This window comes from Alternaria postmessia (genome assembly GCF_024291825.1).
Source record: "Alternaria postmessia strain BMP 2775 chromosome Unknown scaffold_14, whole genome shotgun sequence".
NCBI lineage: Eukaryota > Fungi > Ascomycota > Dothideomycetes > Pleosporales > Pleosporaceae > Alternaria > Alternaria postmessia.
Window position 1 is genome coordinate 241,389 of NW_026260087.1, and position 23,714 is coordinate 265,102.

A 23,714-nucleotide genomic window follows, 5' to 3' on the forward strand; every position below is an offset into this window, starting at 1 on the left:
GTGAGATGCAGACTTGCGAAGCCAGACGGCATGTTGCTTCTCACCGTCTGATTGAGACACATTACACGGTGGGGAGCACATTGCGGGTAAAGTTCCGCCGTTAGTGGGACGGATGGTGCAGCTAGCGACTGGGTTCCACCCATATCCCATATTTTGTTTTGCCTTGTCGGTTTTCTTCAAGCTGCTGCTGCCGACCCTGTGGCAGAAGATCCTCAAACAGAGTTTACAGACGTCAAGTAGTGACGCACGGCGATAATTCCAAATTGGGAGCCGTACCCGCGCTGACGTAGCGAATCCGCGGTATTGAATGATGAGAGCAGAATTAGAAACAAATCCATAAGCATAATCATTAGAACACCTGAACGCCTCCAGTACGGCGATGGCGGCGCCCGTCAGGACACGAGAGGCATAGTGGCCGTACTGTAGCATTGAGAGGAGAAAGATTCTGGCATCTTGACATGAAAATAGTATAGGAACGGGTCTAGCGTTGCTATTTTGGAGGTGCTGCGCCTCTTGGTCCCTGAGAAACGATGTATAGCGGGCGATCAGGTCAGGAACAGCAACGGAGACTACTGGCTGCATTCATCGCGGAAGCCGATGGACAAGGATGATTCCGAGAGACATGACGAAATAGGGGACGACGAGGGACGGGCAGTGGGATGCATGGGCGTGTCGACGAAAAGGCCGTAGTCGCGAGTCGCAGGGACGACAAGCAGGCAGATTCAAGGGTGGTAGAGCGGCGTCACAGATGACTGCGATACGCTGCATTGGCGAGGCTAGACAAGGTCGAGTGGAGAAGGGCGTCGCTGGGGCATGCTCAGTGCTTGGCTCTGGAAGATATAAGTCAAACACACCACCGCTCTTTCTCTGCTCACACACCTGTCTGCTTCCCCTCGCACCCATACCTTCTCCCGTCCACCAATTGACACCGACTGCCTTACAATCGCTTCCATTCATATTTAGGACCCTAACTTTCGTTTCGTCGCCATGTGGTAAGTCCCCGCCGCCCCACCATGGGAAGCTGTCGAAGCTACGGGGAGCTCAAGCTGACGACTGTGTTTACAGCGGTATCTTCGGTTACATCAACTACCTGGTGGAGAAGGACAGGAAGTACATTCTCGACACACTGATCAATGGTAAGCTCTCGAGCAATCCCTTCCCCAGACGCGCGTTCCACGGAATCGGAAGTGGTTTGGTGGGGCTGAACGGCGATCACTAACACGTCTCCTCGCCAGGTCTGCAACGTCTAGAGTACCGCGGTTACGACTCGGCCGGTCTTGCCATTGACGGTGACAAGAAGAACGAGGTCTACGCAGTCAAGGAGGTCGGCAAGGTCGCGTCGCTGAAGAAGCTCGTCGAGGAGCAGAACTTCGACCTCAACAAGGTCTTTGACAGCCACGCCGGTATTGCCCACACCCGATGGGCCACCCACGGTCCCCCCTCGCGTGTCAACTGCCATCCCCACAGGTATGTCATATCCACCATCTGTCGACGGCTTGAATACTGACAACCGCAGGTCCGACCCTAACTGGGAGTTCTCCGTCGTCCACAATGGAATCATCACAAACTACAAGGAGCTCAAGACCCTGCTCGAGAGCAAGGGCTTCAAGTTCGAGACTGAGACCGACACCGAGGCCATTGCCAAGCTCACAAAGTACATCTACAGCGAGCACCCCGACCTGAGCTTCCCCTCGCTCGTCAAGGCCGTCATCAAGGAGCTCCAGGGTGCTTTCGGTCTTCTCCTGAAGTCCGTCCACTACCCCCACGAGGTTGTTGCTGCCCGCAAGGGTTCTCCCCTCGTCATCGGTGTCCGAACACAGAAGAAGATGAAGGTTGACTTCGTCGACGTCGAGTACAACGACGAGGGTGCTGCTCTCCCCGCTGAGAGCGCTTCACACAACGTTGCTCTGAAGAAGGGCAACACCCTCCTTGCTCCCCCTGACAAGTCGCTCCTCCACCGCTCGCAATCTCGCGCTTTCCTCTCCGACGACGGCGTCCCGATGCCCACCGAGTTCTTCCTCTCCTCCGACCCCTCCTCCATCGTCGAGCACACCAAGAAGGTTCTGTACCTTGAGGACGACGACATTGCACACATCCACGAGGGTTCGCTGAACATCCACCGTCTGCACAAGGATGACGGCTCGTCCAACGTCCGTACCATCCAGACTCTTGAGATTCAGCTCCAAGAGATCATGAAGGGCCGCTTCGACCACTTCATGCAGAAGGAGATTTTCGAGCAGCCAGAGTCCGTCGTCAACGCTATGCGTGGTCGTCTCGATGCCGTCAACAAGACCGTCACTCTTGGTGGTCTCCGCCAATACCTCTCTACCATCCGCCGATGCAGGAGAATCATCTTCGTCGCTTGTGGTACTTCCTACCACTCGTGCATGGCTGTCCGTGGTATCTTCGAGGAGCTTACCGAGATCCCCATTGCCGTCGAGCTGGCCTCCGACTTCCTTGACCGTCAAGCACCAGTCTTCCGTGACGACACCTGCGTGTTCGTTTCGCAATCCGGTGAGACTGCCGACTCCCTCGGTGCTCTCCGCTACTGCTTGGAGCGTGGTGCTTTGACTGTTGGTATCGTCAACACTGTCGGTTCTTCCATCTCTCTCCTCACCCACTGCGGTGTTCACATCAACGCCGGTCCCGAGATCGGTGTCGCCTCCACCAAGGCCTACACCTCGCAATTCGTCTGCATGGTCATGTTCGCGCTCTCTCTTTCCGAGGACCGTGCATCCAAGCAGAAGAGGCGGGAGGAGATCATCGAGGGTCTCACCAAGATCTCAGACCAGTTCAAGGAGGTGCTCAAGCTCGACCAGCCCATCAAGAAGCTCTGCGAGAGGTTCAAGAACCAGAAGTCTCTGTTGCTCCTTGGTCGTGGCTCCCAGCACGCCACCGCACTCGAGGGTGCTCTCAAGATCAAGGAAATCTCGTACCTCCACTGCGAGGCTGTCATGTCCGGTGAGCTCAAGCACGGTGTCTTGGCTCTGGTTGACGAGAACCTTCCTATTGTCATGATCCTTACCCGTGACGACATCTTCGCCAAGTCGCTCAACGCCTACCAACAGGTCATTGCCCGTAGCGGACGACCAATCATCATCTGCAACGAGAACGACCCCGAGTTCCCTACCGACAAGACGGACAAGATTGAGGTGCCCAAGAACGTCGACGTTCTCCAGGGTCTCATCAACGTCGTTCCTCTGCAACTCATGTCCTACTGGATGGCCGTTGCCGAGGGTGTCAACGTTGACATGCCCCGTAACTTGGCCAAGTCGGTCACTGTCGAGTAGATGTATTATAGATTTGGCGTTCTCTGGGAAAGAGAAGCTGGGTCTGATCTGGGTTTGATTTACGAACGAAAGCTCTTGGATGTAGCTTATGTGTATGGCACGGGAACTTTTACGATATCTAGAACATGGAGCGATGCGATTTGCGCGCTCTGATAGCTAGTCTGATTGAATGAACAAAATCTCTTTAACTATCATCTATGTCTTGAGTCGTGAGTATGTCATGGTGAAATTGTAATCAACGCGTGGTGTTTCGCGATAGCTTACCCCTGCTCCCGATGACACCATTGCACGATGCGGGATCCCTGCCTTTCGGTTGCGGGGCGGCTCCCAAAGTGGTGTGCTCAGCGTCTTGTTCCTGCATTCTTCAGCCCACTCACCCACGATACCCGCACTACCTTGATCACACCTACTCCACCCTCCCATCGTACCTTCTGAATCGTAACTACACATTTCCACACACCGACCGGCAACATGTCAGGCATCAAAGGCCCCGGCGCCCCCAAGACGTACGATGGTATGTAAGCAAGCGAGCTCCCATTAACCCCGCCCCCACCACAGCCAACAGAGTGACTGACACAAGCTACAAAGGCTCTGGGCTTCGCATCGGCATCGTCCACGCACGCTGGAACACCAAGATTATTGATGCGCTGCTTGAGGGAACAAAGAGGAAGCTCAAGGAGGCCGGAGTCAAGGATGAGAACATAGTCACACAGAGCGTGCCTGGGAGCTACGAGCTACCCTACGCTGTTAAGCAGTACGCCTAACCACTCGAGAGCTCCAAGCAAGAAGATACAAGAGCTAAAACAACCTCTGCAGATTATACTCGGCCTCGCAAATCCAGTCCTCTTCCACAGGCGTCGTAGGCGCAGCAGCAGACCTCCTGGGCTCGGCCTCCGACCTCACAGCCCTCACCGGACAAGCCTCACAATCCAAGACGTCCAACTCGCCCTTTGATGCGATAATCGCCATTGGTGTGCTGATCAAAGGAGAGACGATGCACTTTGAGTACATTTCAGAGGCTGTGAGCCATGGACTCATGCGCTTGCAACTCGACAACAACGTACCTGTAATCTTCGGGCTGCTGACGTTGTTGAGCGATGAGCAAGGACTTATGCGCGCAGGCATTGGTGGTCAGGATGGCAAGAGCGGACACAACCATGGCGAGGATTGGGGGAGTGCGGCGGTGGAGTTGGGAGTCAAGAGACGGGGGTGGGTTGATGGCAAGTTCGTGGACTAGGATGGCTTATTGCGAAGACACGGGATGTAAATGTATTCGGCCCATTACTGAAATGAGGTCTAGGAACGTGTATAGTTGTCGCAGAAAGAATTTATGCTCAAAAAGCGAATCACAGGGCTATGGGCTTGGGCACCACGCACACTCTTTCTACAATCCACCAGCGTTCATGCAAGGAGGTGATGACTGCTTCCTTGTGCTATTTGTCCATGTATGCTCAATCGTATGCTGCTGTCTACTCGTGTCTGCACCATGCCGGTCTTTATACCACTACAGTAGGCTAGCGTGGGTGCGTGGCAGGCAAGGCGATCGCGATGACGCTGGGGCTGAAAGACTATGCGGGATGCGGTATGGACCAAGCTGGGTGCGCGCGTGCGAGAGTCAACCTCGGGGCGGCATTTGTATGCAGGAGGTGATGCAGGAGATTATGCGACCACATTGGGCAATCTTAGTGAGCGCATTGCAAGAAGATTGTTGAGTGTCAGAGGGATGGTTGGCGGATGAGTGAGAGAGAAGCACTCTCCTTTTCCCGCGAAAAGACGCTAGGCCAGGATCCGCAGTGCCTCACCTTGGAACCTCAGATTCCTGAACGACAGCCCTTACTCAACACCACCCCCATCTGTGCGAGCAGGGCGCTTTCTACGACATCGCCCATCTCGTCTTGTCCTCCTTTTCTCTTTCCTTCCCTTTGCCGCCTTTCCCCGGGCTTTCCGACACGTCCTCACCGCGTGGGTGCGCGTTGTCCATATATCCTGTTCCTGGCTTGCAGCTGCATCGAGTACAGCAACGCGCAGCGCCACTACCAACCCGCCTGCTACTACGGACACACACACACATACACAGTGATGGAAGGAGGATATACGTGCTAGTAATAAGCTCGATCGATCTTGAGGTGCGCTTTCGCAGCGCAGCCATCAGAGACTGGGCTGTGATATCAAGTCCATGTCAGGCAGAAGACGCGGCGACAGAGAAGAGAGGTCTCTACGGCGAGAAGCTTCACGTCGCTCCGATTCGTCTGCCGCCTTGCACTCAGCTTCGGCTGGTCCAGCGACACGGGCAGGTGGTGAAACGCGCAGGATTGGGCTCAGGAACAACTCGGATTCACCCAACAACGATGCGCGCCGCCCTAGCGACCTGCTAGACGACGTTGACTCGGACTCTTCTGCTCCCACTCCCGCCTCGTCCACTTTCTCCGCGCCTCCCACCATGTCGCGTTCTGGTCAAAATATTTCTCTACACGCTCTCACACCCTTGACCAGCTCAGACTCGTCTCCGCCTGGCAAGCTGCCTAGTCCACGCTCTTCCAAGCTCTCACATGAGACGATGCACACGACCTCATCCTCTACACACGCGGCGCCATCGACTGCGCCCAATAATGTCGCCGATACCATCACACCAATAAATACGCCGCCCGAGACGCGCATATCCGTCTTCCCAGCCGACGGCGTGCTGGGCCAACGCTCCACCTACGATGCGCAGCTTGATCCCAAACTCGATAAACGGGCGAGAGCAAAAGGAACGGCGAAATACACCACAATACTGGACAAGGTACGTGATGGTTATACATACATAGATGTGGTCGCCCTGTGACGCTAAGGCTAACTCAACTTGTGTTACAGGGCGACCCATCTCCTCCTCCCGACCCGCGCCTGGCTATTGCTGGTTACACCACTGGCCACTATGTCATCAAGACTTCTTTCGTAGGAGCTCCGAAATCAAAACTCAGGATAGCGCCGTATGTTGCTAAGCCATACTCCTTCGACCAACGCATATCATGCGGTCCAGGGCCCGCGACTCAAGTGGTTGTAACGGGATTCGATCCTTTGACGCCTGACGCGCAACTGCGTGGATTCTTCTCCACATATGGTGAAGTGGAGACTCTTCGCAACCAAGTACATCCTGATAACGGCAGCCCACTTGGAATATGTCTAGTCAAGTTTCGCGATACCCCGCCTGCGCGCGGTGTACCGGGCATGAAAGCGACCACCTCAGCAAAGCGGGCCGAACGAGAAGGCACGAACCAGCGCATTGCGCAACACACGATCAGGGTAAAATCTGATCGCGAGGGCCGGAGATGCCAGAAACTTGTGGATATGGCGGTGCAGCAAACCCGTAAAGAGGAGGAGAAGCAGCGCGCCAAGTATGCTGCGAAGGCTGTTAGTGTAGCGACACCGACTGCACCAGGAACCTTCGACCTCCCAGCCAATGTTCCCAAAGGTCCATCTGGAAAGGGCGCGCGCCCACCAATACCGATACCTCGAGAACCTCTATCAAGGAAGGCCGCGCTTTCCTACCTCATCGAACGCGAACCAGTCAAGCCCACACTGAAACGGAAACCTTACATCTTCATCGCACACGCATACGTACCTGTCCTTAGCACGACTGTTGATCATCTTAAGAAGCGATTGAAGAACTTTCGGTGGGCTGCGGTGCGATGCGATCAAACGGGTTACTATGTAACCTTCGAAGAATCGAAGCGTGGTGAAGACGAGGCTGTTCGGTGCTATAAAGAATGCCACATGCAAGCGCTATTCACATATGTTATGAATATGGAGTGCAATCAGTATGGAGATCCTAACTACGAGCGTAGTCCAAGCCCGGAGCGCGTAGTGGCAGACAAGAAGCGAAAGGCCATCGAAGAGCGAATAGAACAGGAAGAAGCGGAGGACCTCGAGTGGGAAAAGAAGCAGAGGGCAGACTCGCTGGATCCTGTACGAGCCGCTTTGGATGTTCTGAAGCATGAGCTCCAAGAGAAGCTCCTTGGGGATATCAAGACGAAATTAGCGGCGCCCACTATACTTGAATTGCTGGATCCGGAGCTCCATGTGGAGAAGCGTCGCAAATTTAACGTCCCAGCTCCGTCCCAGAAGGAAGAGATTGCGCGGCCACCGGCTCTTCTCGCCCCAGGGTTCGACACTTTTGGAGCAGGTACTCCCAAGGGCCGCAGTGGTGGTCTTGGTGGTCGCAATGCACGCAGGGGATTGGGTGCGTTTGATCCCAGCACTAGACGTGGAAAGAGGCCTCCGAAGGTTGTCAATGCATTCGCAGACGAACGGAGGAAAGCTTCTGCGCCCAAGCCTCGTGTGGCTCGTGGCCTTCATCGCCAGATGATTGAGATGTTCGAGCCCGAAGAGTCGGACGATGAGAGCCGTAGCCAGCTAACTCGGGGTACCGAAGAGCAAGAGAGCCGCCCGATCAGCCGCGCTCCTTCCACTGACGTTGAAGAGGAGGTTGAAGAGTCATCGAGAGCCCATCGTGCCAAACGGCGCCGTCTCGAAACAGGATGGGGTGAAGACAGTGACGAGGAGATGGATGATTCACACGCCAGGAGTTTGCTTGCCCATTGTATCCACAAAGATCCTGAAAACATGGCGGAGAAAGAGCTGGAACAAGTGCTTGCGATCCTTCCCCGCTCTTCGCCTATTTGGAAGAAGGCAGAGAAGGCACTCAAAGGCTTCAGAAGGTTGCGGAAGATTGAGCAAGAGGCGGATGCAATCTTTGGCGTGGAAGCAAGCCCGGTTGACAAACTTGAGCCTGAAGTCATCATCACCCAAGATGATGAAGCACTCAAGCCCATTGAGACTACCGAGCTGCCAGAGACGCTCACGTCACTCAAGAAGAAGGCCACGACCAAGCCTAAGAAGAAGACCAAAAAGCAACTTGAAGAAGAGGCCAAGGCTGCGAAGGTTGAAGTCACAGAAATCGAGGCGCCCGCTGAAGAGGAGGTCCCTGAAGCGAAGAAGGTCGAAGAGGCAGTTGAAGAAGCCGTAGTCGAGGAGTCCACACCGGAAGACGACGGGCGAGCCTCTTCTGTACTCTGGGGCGTATCTTCTGGAGTGCCTCGTAAGACTGTTGAAGATGACCTCAGTGTTGTAATGGACATTGATGGTTGGCAACACATGCTCAAGGACGAGGAGGATCTACGTCACCTGAGGGCTGCCATGGAGTCCATCACCGCCGAGAAGATCGGAGATGCACAGTCTTGGGCATGGAAGCAAAAATCTATCAAGCACCTAAACCGCAACGGTGAGGAGGGTGTCTCGCGTACCGAAACGAAGATAGAGGGATACTACGTTCCTAACTCAACTGGCTCGGCCCGTACGGAAGGCGTCAAGAAGATTCGCGAGTCTGAAAAGTCCAAGTACCTACCTCATCGTATCCGCGTCCAGAAGGAGCGCGAGGAGCGCCAGCGCCGTGCTAAGCAAGAAGAGCGAAGCGTCGTCTCCGTCGAAGGCTTCAAGTTCCAGACCAGCGCCAATAAGACATCGACCGCCAACTCGCGTGCCAACCGCGCCAACAACCGCCGCATGGTCAACGATATCAACATCTCCAAGAACTTGTCTGGTGCGGAAGGCGATGCCCTCCGCTTCAATCAGCTCAAGAAGCGCAAGAAGCTCGTCAAATTCGACCGATCCGCTATCCATAACTGGGGCCTCTACGCCCAAGAACCTATCGCTGTCAATGACATGATTATTGAGTACGTGGGTGAAAAGGTTCGCCAGCGGGTTGCCGATCTCAGGGAAGCCAAGTACGACATGCAAGGTGTCGGATCAAGTTATCTGTTCCGTATTGACGAAGATACCGTTATTGATGCAACCAAGATGGGTGGCATTGCAAGATTCATCAATCATTCTTGCACGCCGAATTGCACAGCTAAGATTATTCGCGTGGATAACACGAAGCGTATCGTCATTTACGCGTTGCGGGATATAAACTCTGGTAGGTTCATCCTCTCCTCTTGAATAATAGAGATTATTAGACATTTGCTAACAACGATTCCAGATGAAGAGCTCACCTACGACTACAAGTTCGAGCGTGAGATGGACGCTACTGATCGTATTCCTTGTCTTTGCGGTTCAATCGGCTGCAAGGGCTTCCTCAACTAGGGACCTTTACATGGCTTCAACTCTGCCTCGGCTTTTAGCGCACACTCCTTTGCGCTGCCGTTTTCAACATCACACTTTTACAACGCTGCCCTGTTGCTTCTTTTTGTTTCAACACCTACACTGGCGGGGAAAAAAGGTGAACTCTTACCACCGATTTGGATCCAGGGCGGAAACGAACTCTGCATTGCATGGCGTTTTTACAGTACTGCTATTCTTCACATCCTCCTAGTGCTCCCCGCTTGCACTTCGAGTGGAGCGCATGTGTATCATTTTATTCGTACAAGAGAACGGGTGGCGATGGCTTCGTCGGTCACGTCCTTGGCATTGTATCTGGTGTTAGTATTTTTTTTTCTACTTCAAAATTACCATTTGTACTATTTAAATATCTTCATGAAGAAGAGCCTCAAGAGGTAGAATAGCGGCAAAATTATGGTGCTCCATGGGTTGGTATGGGTGCACTTTTTTGGGCTGCATTACCTTACCTCGTTAGCTATAATCAGTTCGCAATGGAACAGAATGAGAAGACTATTTTGTATGAGCATTCTTGTGTCACATCACTTTGATGTATCAGTACTGTCCATCATGTCTTCTACTATCTAGCATTTAGCTGATTATAATGATATTTAGTTGAGCTACGAGTTGCAAGGTGCTTCGAGTAGACTACTCCAAGGTCCTGTTGCGAAACCGGCAGCTTGGTAGCACAGCCGGGGGTCTTGGGGACCTAGAAGATGGACCGGCCTTTGGGGTAGCATGTTAGATGCTTGTTTCTCGATTGTATGACTGACAGCTTACATGAACGTGGTCTCACGGATCTTATATCGATGGCTGTGCATATCGCTTAGACTAGGAGCTGGGAAGTCGTGCCTGGCGGTGCATACATGTCAGTCTTGTTGTCATGTGTTACGATCCGATATGCCATTCTGGGGGTAGCCCAGCGATTAGAGGGGAAGTTGTCGTGGTCCTGGGATGTGAACCGGAGCTGAAGAGGTGGCTATGGCGTAGGTCAGATCTACAAGATGAGACAAATGAGAGTGGGAGACTGACTCTGATTCTTCAGGGAGTGTGTCGTGATTGCAATTTGTGTATGTATCGTGACCAGGGGCAGACTGCATCCATAGATGTCCAGAGGCGTTGGATATGTGACCAGAAACCTTATACCTAAACTGACTGTTAGTACCTGCATACTGATTGCTCGTTGACAAAGAGTTGCTGGGTACATTCAGAATCTAGAGCCTAGAGATTGCGAGAGTGGAGGCGCCTTTTGGTGTATCCTATCCTTTCTAGACTTGGTCCGGAGGCCCTGCTATTACAGGCGTTCTTTTCAACAATAGGGCCGTCTCATGAATTTGGAACACACCCCTTCTGTGTGTTTAGCGCAGCTCTTTCATTGTGGTTGTTCATGAATGTGCTATCTTAGATAGCCAGGCCAAGATCCTCTTTGCTGCTGCTGACTTTGAATCCCGTGGGATGTAATGTCAATGAATAAAAAGAATGCATACGTACCATGGGTTGACCAGTTCTTCCATCTTCTGCTTTTTTAATATTTCCAGAATGACGGCAGCCTCTTTGATGACGAAGTGATCAGCGATGTGCTGTAGCTGTTTGATACTCCATTCAACTGCAGCTTGTGGACAGCTTTTCGACCATGCAACGACGTATAGGCTGAAGATTAGTATGTAGACATCCAGAATGTGGGGCATGCTATGTGTGTGTTGCTTGCCTGTGCTTCCACTAGGCAGCTTATGTTTTGCAACCGATTCGCAGTCTGTCATTTGTGGGACTGATGCAACAATTTCTTGGACTAAGTTCAAGAGGGCAGTTTTTGAGCATTCAGCCTGGGCGTACGCTTCGGGGTCGGAGCTTACAGCGCAGGACGCGATAATTTCCTCACATAGAAGCATGCGTGCTATGCGAAGGACGTTCCACATCTGTGTAATCATGCGATCCGGATAGACGTCGTAGATAGGTGGGAATCCATTCGGTACCAGTCTTACTCCATCAGATACACCCAAGTTTTTGCGCTCAAAAGTCCAAACCGGGCTTGCTTCAAGTGCAATGAGCTCAAGCTCTCGATCGAAATAGGCACTTTTGGCTATTCTTTCTTCCGTTGTCATACATCCTTTTCGCATCGCCGCAGCTAGATCGGTAACTTCGAGCATCAACCCACTGAGCTTCCACTTCGGGTAGTCGGTATTCACAAAATGTGCTGCATGTACTCGTATTTGTCGTATGGCATCGTCCACTGGTTGGCCGGTACTGAGTGAGCATATAGTCGAATTCAAAGAGAGTCCCATCAACGCTCGCATTTCCGTGCCTTCCTTGAACGTCTCTACGCCTCGTAATTTCACTAGTGTGAGTGCGCCTTCGATGTGGGCGTGCCGCGATGTGTTGATTTCCGAAGCCGACTTCATAATCTTCTCGAAGAGATCCAGTAACAGCACTCCTTCAAACGTCGAGGTAGCCCTTGCTGCTTCAGGGTCTTGCAGCGCAATGTTGATCTTCCGTAACGCCTCACAGTATTTTCTGCGTCCAAGATCTTTCGCTGTATAGGAGGAAACTTGATGAGACAGGAAGGCGAGACTGACTGCTTCAATGCTAAGAATCAGATGCTTGGGCGCTTGAGAAGAGTCTAGGTATTTGTACAAAAAGTCCCATGTCCGACTGAAATCAGAGACATAGTATGTGAAGAACATATCTCGACCCATGATAAGAAGATCCTGGGGAAGATGACGAACTTTGAGCTTGAGCTTTGTCTTTGGTTCGCCAGCACTTGGCTGCTTCTTAGAGGACTTTACATTTGCCAGGGCTTTTGTCCGTACAGAGTCGGTTTGGTCGCTAATCCGGAGGTTGGTTGTGTCCCGATAGCCGGTACATGCTGTTCCTACTCTAGCACAAGAGCTGCAATTTGGCCGTTGCTGGTCGCACTAGGAAAGTTAACGTCGCATCTATATTGCGAACCCGAACATACCCGTAGTCTTCGCTCTCTGCATCTTTCGCAAGCTTTAGATGGTTTGCCGCGAAACACCATTGGATAGTTTACAGCGCAAGTTACTCTGCCAGGCTTTAGGACTACGTATTATCAAACAATATGAACCTAGCGACGCCGAAATCTTTTCTTGTTTAGAAAATCGAATGTTCCAAGAAGACGAAAGTAGTTGCTTGTTGAGTAGGAGTCCAGAATATAGATGATCGAAGCGTGCCATTCATGCTAGTCCTAAGAAGGAATGCATTTCGTGCTGCGTCGACTAGTGCGGAGTAAGCAAGAAAGATGACCTTCAGCCAATCACGTAGTGAACAGATGCTGAATATTGAGACCTGGCTTAGCGTCTGACAGTCCAGACTTACTGACAAGAGGCGCAGCAGCATAGCCTGGCAATATTCCATCCAATTACGATGCACGTATGCATTTTCTGGGTTACACGACCAGGCTTCGCATGTCGCAGTTGCCGGTGCCTATATCGATGTGTTGGGTTCATGAGAGGGAAGTGAAAAGGACTGGAAAACTCCCATGTCACCGACCAGTAAGACTCTTGTCGAGCCTTCCGGTTTACGAAGCGCTCATGATATCCTTACAAACTGCATCGCGAGTATTCCCACAGGCCATCTGAGTTGAATGCATTGGTAAAGCGAAACTGAAACATGCGTTCGTTGCACGCGATCGATCTAGAATTTGGATAAACGAGAAGCCTAATCGCTATCATCGTATTTGTTTCCAACCCCAACATCACCTAGTAGGATATCGTCAGCCGCCGGACCCCTATAATTCCTCACCCATTCTGTCTCCACGCGGAAGAAGATCCATATCCATCTTCGCAACACCTCCAGAACCTCCATCGTAAAGATGCCCCCTTCTAAGTCGTTGAAATGGTCCAAATGCACGCTGAGTTTCAAACTCCATGTACACCTCAGCATTGCATCCACCACAATGGCTGCATAGTAGAACTCTTTGGCATGGAACCAGCGATGCCGTCTTAAACCCCATGGGTATTCGGGACTATCCCGAGTACGGGCATTGGAGAAGAGGGTAAGGTCCCAATCCTTGGCTACATCCCAATAGAACGAGTAGCCCGAGTTTACCACCACAGCAACAAGCCACATACGGAACAGGGTCGCTTCCGAAACGCCAAAGCGTGAAGGATCGGGCGAGCGTTGCAGAGCGCTCAGTATGACGACGGGGAACGCGGTCGAGTACTTCAGTGCGTTGGCCAGATGCTGGCCACCCCATCCCGTCGCTGGACTAATCTGCCCAGTTTGCTTGTTCGCCTTCTGAACACGATAGTACTCGGTGATACATTGCCGGAGACGGATCATCGAGGGTATAGCGATGATGAAGGGAACCCAGAAAGCCCCGCCGCAGCTCCTGTTCGGAGGCCCTGTTGAGCTGTGCGAGGACGAGAAGAACATGCATAGCGAGACGAAAAGGTCTCCTAGCACTTTGGCATAACTCGTCAACGCATCAGCGAGCAATATGTCCCCAAATTTGCCATCATGCGCTTCTGCGATGCCGCCAATAGAGATGCGCTTTAGTGTCGCCAGTGTGCGAGACCGCCCATTGCGACTAACAAATGGCAGCGGCACTACAAAACCGACTACCAGTACTAGAAGGTATAGGTTTGGCAGGATTTCCCAGCCCGCAATGTCTTTTGGGCTGCCGTGTGTAAGGGTCCAGAATAGGAGCAGCGAGAGCGCGAGCGGGATGGAGAGAAAAGTCGCGATGCGGTAGCAGGAGAGGTGGTGCGGTATGTGGCGGGGTGAGGTACGGCCCGGGTAGCGGATCAGACTTGGGACATCTATCTTTATAAGGGTGAGGTACTGGAGGTTAAGGCCCCATGCCCATATGCCTATGCATTCTTTAGTCAGCCGGAGAAAGCAATTACTGGTGGAGAGAAGATTTGCGTACCAAGGACTATAATAAGCGCGACGCGATAGGGTAGAGGAAGTACGCGACTGAAGCCATCGATTTCTGGCTCGACGGCAGGGTCACCGTCCATTTCTCGAATGCGCGGCGGATTCCGTGACGTTTGCTGTGTCCCAGCCTGTTCTTTGCCGTATGATCATGAAGCTCCTCGGTATAAGCCACGCCCCCAATCGATCCCTCTCTTCCCAAGTAACCTGGGTCGTGTTGGCGCAAGGGGGTAACAGATATCGCGGTGGTATCGTGTCCACTTCCCCGACTTGCTGGCGCCAAAACAGACTAGGAGCAATTTCACAAGCCACACCGGCCGTTTCGTTACGTCAGCCTGGGCTTCAGCCTCAAGCGAACTAGCTCGATCGTGCCTGGCCGGGTGGGTATTTGGTTTGTGCGACGACCGCGGGAGCTTTGCCTAAAGCACAAGGCCATGACGCGATCATCGCGACGACAAAGTGACGCTCCTCTGTTAGTTCTCCGCAGCGTGTCATTGGGTACCCGACTTACAAAGGGAAAACAACGCCCAGATCTCTAGACTCATTGCACTACTTGCTTCTTCTCCACAAGCCAGGTTCCGTTGACAGTCCCGACTTGTTGCGTCACTCCACCTCGCACGACACAAACCACTTCCACACTTTCACTCTACCTCTCACCCTCCACCTTGCCCTCCCACAGCCTCAATCGTCCAAGAAACACACAGCGCAATCATGTCACCTCTCTCTGTCCCCAAGATATTCATGGCTGGCGGTGCCGTCGGCTTCGGCTACTACCTCTTCATGCGCCAATACTGGTTCCCCAACCCGTACAAGACACAGGGCGTCCAGAACATTGAGGACCGTTTCTCATCTGGCGGAGGCCACCCTACACACACACCTGCTGGGGGTAGCCAGCGCGGTACGAGTACAATGAGCTCCCCAGTCTTAAAAACTTGGAAGTATGTAGAACGGAGTTTGCTAACGTTATCTGTAGGCTCTGCGACAGCGAACGAGGGAAGGCATGATGGACCAAGCAAGGGTCCCGACTCAGAGCACTTCAAGAAGAACATTAGCGACCAACAGAGCGAGGTACGTGGACTATTGGTTTGAAGAATCGCATTTGTGCTGACACTTGATAGCCTGTCTGGCCAGGAAAATTCAACGAGATGCAATACAACAACCCCAAGGGCAAATAAGCGCCTCCGAATCGATTGAGCGAACACACAAAAGCATGGCAATTTATAGCCAAGGGGTAGCGGGCATCTGATGCATATCATCATTGGCGTTTGGCAGATGAGTGATGCACAATTGCATCCTGTAAATTTTAAAATCCTTATTGCTGCCAGTCGAGCGCTTGGAGGCATCATACAATAATCGAAATATCACACCATCAAACATGCAAGACCCATCCGATGCTGTCTCGATCTCATTTGCGTTCCAATGCTAATCGTTGCATGATAGTGCTCCGCGAAAAGCCGTTCTTGGGAAGCTATACACAGGAGCTCGCGTGTGATCATGTTGACAATTACACAACGTCACACAACAACATGATGACTAAAGACGATGCAGCAAATGCGTTTGGCAAGATAAGGTTTATAGATGAGGATTGTCTGAATAAGCAGAAAAATTACCAGAACGCCAGTATCTATACCCGTGAAATCACCGGTTCTATATCTTAGGGTTTCCCGTCTTCCTTGCTGCCGTGTTCCTACTCGCATCTACCACGAATCCCACGTGATGGCTCAAGGCCACCAGATCGCCCGCAGGATCATGCACAAACACTTCTAGGTCCATCCTGCCTTTCTGCATCTTCTTCATCTCAACCCTGACTTGCAGCCACTTGACTCCTTCTGGTGGCAGCGACTTCTTAACATCCAGGTTCAGCAGTAGCGTTGGGTACCAGAAGGGCCCCTCGCCCTTTTCTTTGAACGACTCGACCATCAACGGGAACATGTCTGCGACAAACGCGACAGATGAATTCGTAAAGTTTTTCCCATCGGAGAAGCAAACTACCTCATCGGCAAGATACGCTGGGCTTTTGTTTTCTCGAGGGAAGTAGAACTGAACTCTCTTCGTTGCCTTTCTGAACTCGGCGTGTGGCATTTCGGCTTGATACCTCCAGTTCGGGTCTTCGCCATTCTCTAGCTTCGAAAAGTCTACCGATGGAATGGGTGGTGAGGGCCGATATCCGGTGTCGTGCGTAAAGCCCGCTTCGGTATCCATGTTAGAGTTTGTGACGTACGCGACGACTTCGGTCCGTCCGTCTTGCTCCATGGTTACATGCACGACAGACGTTTGTCGGCCGAGCTTCACATCTTCGACTTTGTATGTGGCAGGTCCGGCTTGCGTCCGTCGCAGAAACTCGACATGGAGGGTTATTGTGTGTGGTTGGTTTTGTTTTGCCAAAGTTGTATTGAAATGTGTTTTGACTACTTCCAGTATGCTGCGAGTTCAAGTCTGATTAGTGTCATCCCTGTTACCAAGCACACTGATGCCTACCATCCGGTAACGTAACCACCGTTAGGAACTGTTGCCGTTAGTTTACGTGGATGATGTTATCTATGCTGGGGTCAGATCTGACATACCGCTTCCTATGCACCAATCATCTTGTAGGTTGCACGAGTACGTGTTAGAGGAGAGTTTCTCCACTGCAGTAGCTTCTTCCCAGCTCGTCATCTTCAGCAGGCTAATGTCGCGGAACCGAGACGTGAATGGAGAACGCCAAAAGGTCTATATGGCCAGATTGTTAGGAATCGCCAGTGTCGCAATGCCATTGACCTCGGAAGGCCGCCTGCAGCTATCGCACCGCTAACGCCGCAAACGGAAAGAACCTCGGCCGTGGTTCCCCAAGTTGTGGGGAGTTACCCCGGTCGCCTATCGTCACCAGCCGCCTCAATGCGCGGCGTCTGCCCTCGGTAATCCAATGCCAGTTAGAACGCGCCTGTTTATGTCCGTCTTCTTGTTCTGGCATCCTTCTACTTCCACTCCGTTCTCTCCATAAGATCTCTTGGCCGGATATTAATTACCATCACCACGTCGATCATCAACCGCTAAAATGCCTTCAAAGAGCCTGTACCCTGACTTGCCAATTCCAGATGTGGATCTCGTAAGTTTTGTACCCGGAGATAAGCTTATAGGTTGATTTCGCGCTGACGTTTGTCTCTAATCGTAGTGGGCGTTTCTCTTCGAAAGGAAGGACAAGCCATATGCCGATGACAAAGGCATGTTCACATGTTACGGCTAGATGAGTAATCACTAACGGTAATAGTAATCTACTTCGACCCGTACACCAAGCGCTCTTACACCTATGCCCAAGTTCGAGATACTGCGATCACCTTTGGCAAAGGGCTGAAGTCACTCTGGGAGTGGCAAAAAGGCGATGTTCTCGCTTTGTACACACCCAACTGTATCGACACACCTGCAATAACATGGGGTTGCCACTGGGCAGGAGGTATTCTCTCTCCAGCGAACCCAAACTACACTGTTGAGGAACTTGCGTTCCAACTCAAGGATTCCGGAGCGAAGGCTTTGGTGACCCAGCTTCCTTACATCAAGAATGCGCAAGAGGCTGCGAAGCAAGTTGGCATCCCTCTTGATCGCGTGATCGTAATGGGTGATCAGAAAGATCCGTCTTACAAAGTGAAGCATTTCACTAGCATCGTTAACACAGCTGGAACATCCAGATGGCGAAGAACAAAGGCCACCAACCCGTCAGAAGACCTGGCGTTTTTGGTGTACTCTAGTGGAACTACAGGTCATCCCAAGGGGGTAATGCTGACCCATCGCAACATCGTCTCCAACACAATGATGATCAAAGCTGCGGAGGCTGGTAAACTGCAGCCAACTGGCGGACCAACTGGCGAAGGTGATAAACTTCTGGCTTTCCTGCCATTCTTCCACATCTACGGTAAGGTTTTGTTTATATCTTGTCTAGATTATCCCCAACTAACTCTGTGTAGGCCTGACTTGCCTGATCCACCAGAGCTTGTACTCCGGGCTTCAACTTGTTGTAATGCCAAAGTTTGACCTGGAGGACTTCTGCAAGTTCATTCAAGAGCTCAAGATTACATTTGCTTACGTAGTACCGCCGATCGTTCTACTCCTCAGCAAACATCCTTTGGTATCGAATTACGACCTGAGCTCAATCAGGATGATGAACTCTGGCGCAGCGCCTTTGACTAGGGAGCTCGTAGATGCAGTCCATGATAGATTGAAGATTCCAGTTAAGCAAGGATACGGTTTGTCAGAAACTAGCCCCACAACACATACTCAACCATGGGAGGATTGGAACAAGACCATCGGATCCGTAGGCAAACTTCTGCCCTACCAGACAGCAAAATACATGTCTGCAGAGGAGAAGGAGATGGCAGTTGGGGAGGTTGGCGAATTGTGGATCAAGGGCCCAAACGTCTTCAAGGGCTATCTGAACAATCCTGAGGGAACTGCGCATGCGAAGACAGCAGATGGGTACTTCAAGACAGGCGACGTTGGATACCAAGACAAGGACGGAAACTTCTTCATTACCGACCGCGTAAAGGAACTCATCAAGTACAAGGGATTCCAGGTACCACCTGCGGAATTGGAGGGTATCTTGGTCTCGCACCCCAAGATCAACGACGTAGCTGTGATTGGAGTGTATTCGAAGGATGATGCCTCTGAACTGCCGCGCGCCTACATCGTACCCAAGGATGGGCTTGGCAAGACCGATGAAGATGCAAAGGAGATCATAGACTGGCTGAGCGCAAAGGTCGCGCATCACAAGAGACTACGCGGCGGAGTGAGGTGGGTCGATGAGATTCCCAAATCTGTAAGCGGAAAGATCCTCAGACGGATGCTCAAGGTGAAGGCGCAAGAAGAGGAGGATGCTAAGACCAAGGCGAAGTTGTAGACCGCCTTTACCTTGGGACTGCCTTTACCTTGGAATGTACAATGTATATCAGGAACTACCGTTCCCTTACCATCTGTATTCTTGTCCATTCGTATGACTATCAACTTTTCTTACCATTCCTCTGCTGTCTCCCTCCCACCTCATCTGCACATTGCACAACTCGACAGAACTAACTTTCTACCTATCGATCCTGTAACAAGCTCCCACGAACAATAGCTACTGCGATACTGTCAACGTGCAATATGAGTAAAGACTTATGCAGTAAGTTGAATCTGGGTACAGAACTACCAAGGTTTGTGGAAACTTTCAAACTAACAGTATCGCAGCCCCAAGGGCCACTCCAGCTCCTAAAACAACAATGAAACGGAAAGAGGTCATCGATCTCGAATCGTATGAAGAGAGAGCTGTAAAGAAGCCATTCATACCGGTAACCAAGTCGCTGGCTCAGCGAGAAGAAGATATGCTCTTCCAGATCTCGGTCACAGTGAACTCCAAAGTCGATGTATTCCCCCAAAAGCTGCGTGAGGCCCTCCAGAAGTCCTACCAAACCGCGTGCTACACGCATATGTTCGCACTCCAGGCTGGCACGACACCCAAACACCATCAAATTTATAAGATTGTCAAAGGAGAGCGCACCCGCTCGGAGTCACTTACTTTCACCAACACGATCGTCCAGCACAACATCTTCGATCTGGGAGTGGCCAACATCAGACTGTTAGAGATTCTCACTGATGCTTGAAGGAACAAGCTCGACAAAAGGACGTTCGTGGAGCTAAAGACGGAGAGCGGCTTACTGAATCCGGAATTCATTGAGCTTCATTCTGTAAGGCATAGAGAAATCGGGTGGGGATTCGATGCAGATGGGTGCTTATCCCTGTACGGCACTTTTATTATAGAGAAAAAGCTTAAGGAAAAGGTCTGGTATGTTACCACTGGTGAGATCAAGCTCGAGGATGAGGCTTGATGACGTCGAGAAGAGCCCTGAGGGTGTGCAGATGCCTTTCGGAGCGCTAGACTGAGTGTGAAAGACGTTTGTTACCTATTGGGCTCCTTGACCTTGACCTTGGAGTTACCCAACGATTGGTACGTCTCAGTTGGCTTCAGCCGGGCAAATGAGGATAGAGATTTGGCTTCTGGTTCCTGCTTTGATTTCCGCTTGGGAAAACAGGCTGCAAATATGAACGATTTGCATTGATTATGTTCGTCCAAACGTTACAAAGGTCCCGACCAAGGCAGTTCTGTTCTTGCAAGCGCTCTCACATACCGAAAATAACAGAAATCTTCAAGGAGCGCGTCCAGAAAGCTGATGCGCAATATATTCATTCCAATGCTTGAAAAGTTTGAGACGCATGCTAATGATGTTCGCGGCCAGATTCATCGAGGAAGGCACGTGCCTGCTTACAGCTAGCGCCATCTTGGCAACACCGCACAGCCGAGCCAAAATTACCCTTTCAAATCTGCGACTCTGAACTCATCGACAATCGACAACATCACGACCGTCACGATGCCGAAGGAAGTCAAGCAGAAGTCTGGTCTCATCGTTGGCCTCAACGCCGGCCACAGTACGTCACCCCGCTCGCCGCTCTCGATACGCTCCGATCGCTACAATTAAGAAATTTCGTGGATGGAGGCTAACACAGTCTACAGAGGTCACCCCCAGGACCCCCGCTCCCAGGATCTCGAGGAGGAAGGGTTTCCTCTCCAAGCGCACTGCGTTTGTCCGTGAGATCACCAAGGAGGTTGCTGGGTACGTTGCAGCTCGAACTTTCGCAGGAACTGCGCGACAACCATCGGACAGCGTGCTAACTTGACGTGTCTACAGTCTTGCCCCATACGAGAAGCGCATCATCGAATTGCTTCGCAACTCCAAGGACAAGCGTGCCCGCCGTCTAGCGAAGAAGAGGGTACGTCTCTCTCACCATCACAACAACACGACCGATCTCCAGCCCGCTTGACCACCTCCCACATACAAACAGTCACTAACAAATCACAGCTCGGTACCTTCGGTCGCTCAAAGAGAAAGGTCGACGAGATGACCAAGGTCATCGCCGAGTCGAGGCGCGCTGGTCACTAAACGGTTTCACGATTTGCGGTGGATGAAGCAACACGGCGAACGAGCGACCGACTTACTTTCCGATTTTATCCTGGGTGTTCGGTCTCTTTTCACAACGGGCGGCTCGATACGATCTCGGAACGTCACAGCATACCACAAAAGTATGACACGATTCATCGGAGTATGGCAATGGACAATGGTGGTTCTTAAACGTACCTAGCATGTGTCACTCAAAATCATGAAATGTGACGATTGGTTCACGCCAAACCAACCTGTCCCGGTGCACGTATGCATGCGTGTGTGCGCGTGAGGTGTGATGCGTCAATGATACCTACTTAGCATGGATGTCAAATTCCTACTCTATTGCCCTTATCAATGGCAGAGTAAGGGCCGAGAAATGCTTATATTGAAACGCGCTTTGCTTGGAGACAAGACTGCTCAGGCCTCACACTTCCTTGTGTGTGAGTGAGGCCTCGGGCAGAGGCGTGGACATTCCAACTACTTACGTGACGTCTTGTGTTATTCTTATTGAGAACCTGCGATGCAAGACAGTGCATGAAGTCACTCTAGTGTCTCAATCAGGCGGTAGTACCAATGGACATGACATCCCCAGATTAGTTCTAGGATCGAATGTAATGCATTAATCGTCACGTCTTCCAACTCCGGTTCCCACTCTAAGACGAAGCCATGTTACCCTACTGACTTCAATTATGACGTTGTCTAGTCGTCCTGACCAATCTTCTCCAACTTGCCGATTTCACGCTTCTCGCCGGTCTCGCCAACAAAGCGGATACGATCGATGCGCGTCTTCTCACTGTCGCCTTCTCCATCTGCGACGAAAAGTACCAGTGAGTAGACGTTCTGGAACTTGACGAACCGAAGTTCGAGCTTGGCCGTTTGTGTCGCCTCATCCCAATCTGATGGCTTCAGCTCAATCGTCTGAGTCGCTGGGATGTCCTCAGCCTCCTCAAAGCCCAAGTTGTTCGCCCGATTTGTCCAGACGTGAATGGTCTTCGGCCGTACTGGCGCCTCGTCGTCGTCTTCGTCTCCGGACACACACGATGTGATCTGAATTGTGTGGACCTTCAAGTTGGCCATGAAGGGGACGTACAGCATAAGCTGGTTGTCCACATCACTCTCTACCCAGTCCTTCTTGCCTTCTGAGCCAGTCGATGCGCCCTTGCCCTTGTTGAGCGAGCTAGGTTGTGATGTCTCGAAAAGCGTCTTGACGGTGCCGAAATCGCTGTCCGCGTTGAGGAGATCGAGGCCGCGTGGGTCAACGGAGTCGGTTACATCGGTGTACCCGCGCGGCAGGTTGGCGCCTATCCAAGCACCACTTCCGCTGGTAATTCCGCCTGCACCGGAAGCGCTACTGCCTCCCTTTCCATCGTTCTCTGCTTCTGCAGCGAGGGTCTTGATCGCTTCGGAAAGTTGCTGGGGATTCGAGCCGGCGTATTTCTTTATCTGCTGGTTGTTCTTGTAGATGATGAATGTCGGGGTGCTATGGGATGTTAAATATTGTTCAAATTACGTCGTTTCAATGATGTACATACTTGGTGACATTATAGCTCTGTGCAATTTGTGCTTGCTGCACTGTGCTGACTTTGGTGAAGGTGATCTGTCCGGGCCGTGTAAGCTGGCCAGCTAGTTGTTCGTATACAGGCGCAATGGCTTTGCTCGACGTGTTTTCTTCGTTGTAGACTGCAAGTAACAGGTGTTAGCGTCCGAAGTTTGTCCAGCAGATGCCGGGCCGCGGCCTACAATTAACTACTACGACGCGCGACGAGGAGAGCAGAGAGCTCAGTTGTGCAGGCGATTTGATCTCGACGGTTCTAGACATGATTGTTGTGGTGTATATGGGTCGGTGTAGTTGTTTGTGGAGGAGGCGCGACTTGGACAGAAGCTCTCTAGATTTAGTGGGGGCGGGGTGTTGGTATTCCGTCACCGACGATCGACGTGTAGGGCAAGGTACAACACCTGCAGGCACCGACACCTGAATACGCGGCAAAGCCTCCTCGAAGCTTCCAGAACCACGCTACCGGCTGACACTGCAGCTGCGAACAGTCGAAAGTCGATCGAGTGCCTGCTCCCTCAATATCACGGAAGCCTGCGACAACGACCGTTTGCCGAGTCTATAAACGTTCCATCGCCCTCGACATCGTCCGAATCAACACCATCGCTATCGCCCCAAAACCGCGTCTCTCGCCGCGCAACCCGGTGATTGCACTATAAACCTTCGCACCTACAAAGGATTGGTAAGCGCCCCTATTGGCGTTCACCGTCCGCGACACTGTGTGAACACGCTTCCTAATCGCCTCTTATGGCAGGCCCAAACAACCTCCTACTCAGTTTCGCCGAAGCAAAGCTCCTCCACATCGCCAGCATCATTCTCCTGGTTGAACGAAGCGAAGCAACCCGAAAAGCACATAGCTGGAACTGCTGGTACTCACGCGCTATCTTGATAGCCAACGCTCCCGCT

At 51.8% G+C, this 23,714-nt stretch overlaps 11 protein-coding genes across 11 annotated transcripts; 7 read left to right on the forward strand and 4 right to left on the reverse strand.

The window, feature by feature from the left end:
- Nucleotides 1-987: 987 nt before the first annotated feature.
- On the forward strand, nt 988-3,290 carry GFA1 (glutamine--fructose-6-phosphate transaminase (isomerizing); the record flags this gene model as incomplete). The annotated part of the gene is made up of 4 exons (XM_051729594.1): nt 988-992; nt 1,066-1,136; nt 1,236-1,467; nt 1,517-3,290. 4 exons carry the CDS (start codon nt 988-990, stop codon nt 3,288-3,290), a joined length of 2,082 nt encoding a protein of 693 aa, XP_051590628.1.
- A 471-nt stretch (nt 3,291-3,761) lies between these two features.
- Nucleotides 3,762-4,527, forward strand: J4E82_003306 (uncharacterized protein; the record flags this gene model as incomplete). The annotated part of the gene is made up of 3 exons (XM_051729595.1): nt 3,762-3,804; nt 3,879-4,044; nt 4,107-4,527. 3 exons carry the CDS (start codon nt 3,762-3,764, stop codon nt 4,525-4,527), a joined length of 630 nt encoding a protein of 209 aa, XP_051590629.1.
- A 1,203-nt stretch (nt 4,528-5,730) lies between these two features.
- Nucleotides 5,731-9,410, forward strand: J4E82_003307 (uncharacterized protein; the record flags this gene model as incomplete). Its single annotated transcript, XM_051729596.1, has 3 exons — nt 5,731-6,072; nt 6,144-9,243; nt 9,307-9,410. 3 exons carry the CDS (start codon nt 5,731-5,733, stop codon nt 9,408-9,410), a joined length of 3,546 nt encoding a protein of 1,181 aa, XP_051590630.1.
- Nucleotides 9,411-10,885: 1,475 nt separating this feature from the next.
- On the reverse strand, nt 10,886-12,115 carry J4E82_003308 (uncharacterized protein; the record flags this gene model as incomplete). The annotated part of the gene is made up of 1 exon (XM_051729597.1): nt 10,886-12,115. The coding sequence occupies one exon, from the start codon at nt 12,113-12,115 to the stop codon at nt 10,886-10,888; it is 1,230 nt and encodes a 409-aa protein (XP_051590631.1).
- Nucleotides 12,116-13,097: 982 nt separating this feature from the next.
- Nucleotides 13,098-14,401, reverse strand: J4E82_003309 (uncharacterized protein; the record flags this gene model as incomplete). Its single annotated transcript, XM_051729598.1, has 2 exons — nt 13,098-14,251; nt 14,311-14,401. 2 exons carry the CDS (start codon nt 14,399-14,401, stop codon nt 13,098-13,100), a joined length of 1,245 nt encoding a protein of 414 aa, XP_051590632.1.
- A 625-nt stretch (nt 14,402-15,026) lies between these two features.
- Nucleotides 15,027-15,490, forward strand: J4E82_003310 (uncharacterized protein; the record flags this gene model as incomplete). The annotated part of the gene is made up of 3 exons (XM_051729599.1): nt 15,027-15,219; nt 15,289-15,383; nt 15,434-15,490. The coding sequence occupies 3 exons, from the start codon at nt 15,027-15,029 to the stop codon at nt 15,488-15,490; spliced, it is 345 nt and encodes a 114-aa protein (XP_051590633.1).
- Nucleotides 15,491-15,962: 472 nt separating this feature from the next.
- Nucleotides 15,963-16,970, reverse strand: J4E82_003311 (uncharacterized protein; the record flags this gene model as incomplete). The annotated part of the gene is made up of 3 exons (XM_051729600.1): nt 15,963-16,737; nt 16,794-16,821; nt 16,880-16,970. The coding sequence occupies 3 exons, from the start codon at nt 16,968-16,970 to the stop codon at nt 15,963-15,965; spliced, it is 894 nt and encodes a 297-aa protein (XP_051590634.1).
- A 379-nt stretch (nt 16,971-17,349) lies between these two features.
- On the forward strand, nt 17,350-19,182 carry J4E82_003312 (uncharacterized protein; the record flags this gene model as incomplete). The annotated part of the gene is made up of 4 exons (XM_051729601.1): nt 17,350-17,400; nt 17,467-17,515; nt 17,563-18,201; nt 18,254-19,182. 4 exons carry the CDS (start codon nt 17,350-17,352, stop codon nt 19,180-19,182), a joined length of 1,668 nt encoding a protein of 555 aa, XP_051590635.1.
- Nucleotides 19,183-19,424: 242 nt separating this feature from the next.
- J4E82_003313 (uncharacterized protein) lies at nt 19,425-19,921 on the forward strand (the record flags this gene model as incomplete). Its single annotated transcript, XM_051729602.1, has 2 exons — nt 19,425-19,428; nt 19,509-19,921. The coding sequence occupies 2 exons, from the start codon at nt 19,425-19,427 to the stop codon at nt 19,919-19,921; spliced, it is 417 nt and encodes a 138-aa protein (XP_051590636.1).
- Nucleotides 19,922-20,686: 765 nt separating this feature from the next.
- Nucleotides 20,687-21,256, forward strand: RPL36 (60S ribosomal protein L36; the record flags this gene model as incomplete). Its single annotated transcript, XM_051729603.1, has 4 exons — nt 20,687-20,744; nt 20,830-20,929; nt 21,005-21,086; nt 21,176-21,256. The coding sequence occupies 4 exons, from the start codon at nt 20,687-20,689 to the stop codon at nt 21,254-21,256; spliced, it is 321 nt and encodes a 106-aa protein (XP_051590637.1).
- A 699-nt stretch (nt 21,257-21,955) lies between these two features.
- J4E82_003315 (uncharacterized protein) lies at nt 21,956-23,075 on the reverse strand (the record flags this gene model as incomplete). Its single annotated transcript, XM_051729604.1, has 3 exons — nt 21,956-22,736; nt 22,789-22,936; nt 22,997-23,075. The coding sequence occupies 3 exons, from the start codon at nt 23,073-23,075 to the stop codon at nt 21,956-21,958; spliced, it is 1,008 nt and encodes a 335-aa protein (XP_051590638.1).
- Between the last annotated feature and the right edge of the window lie 639 nt (nt 23,076-23,714).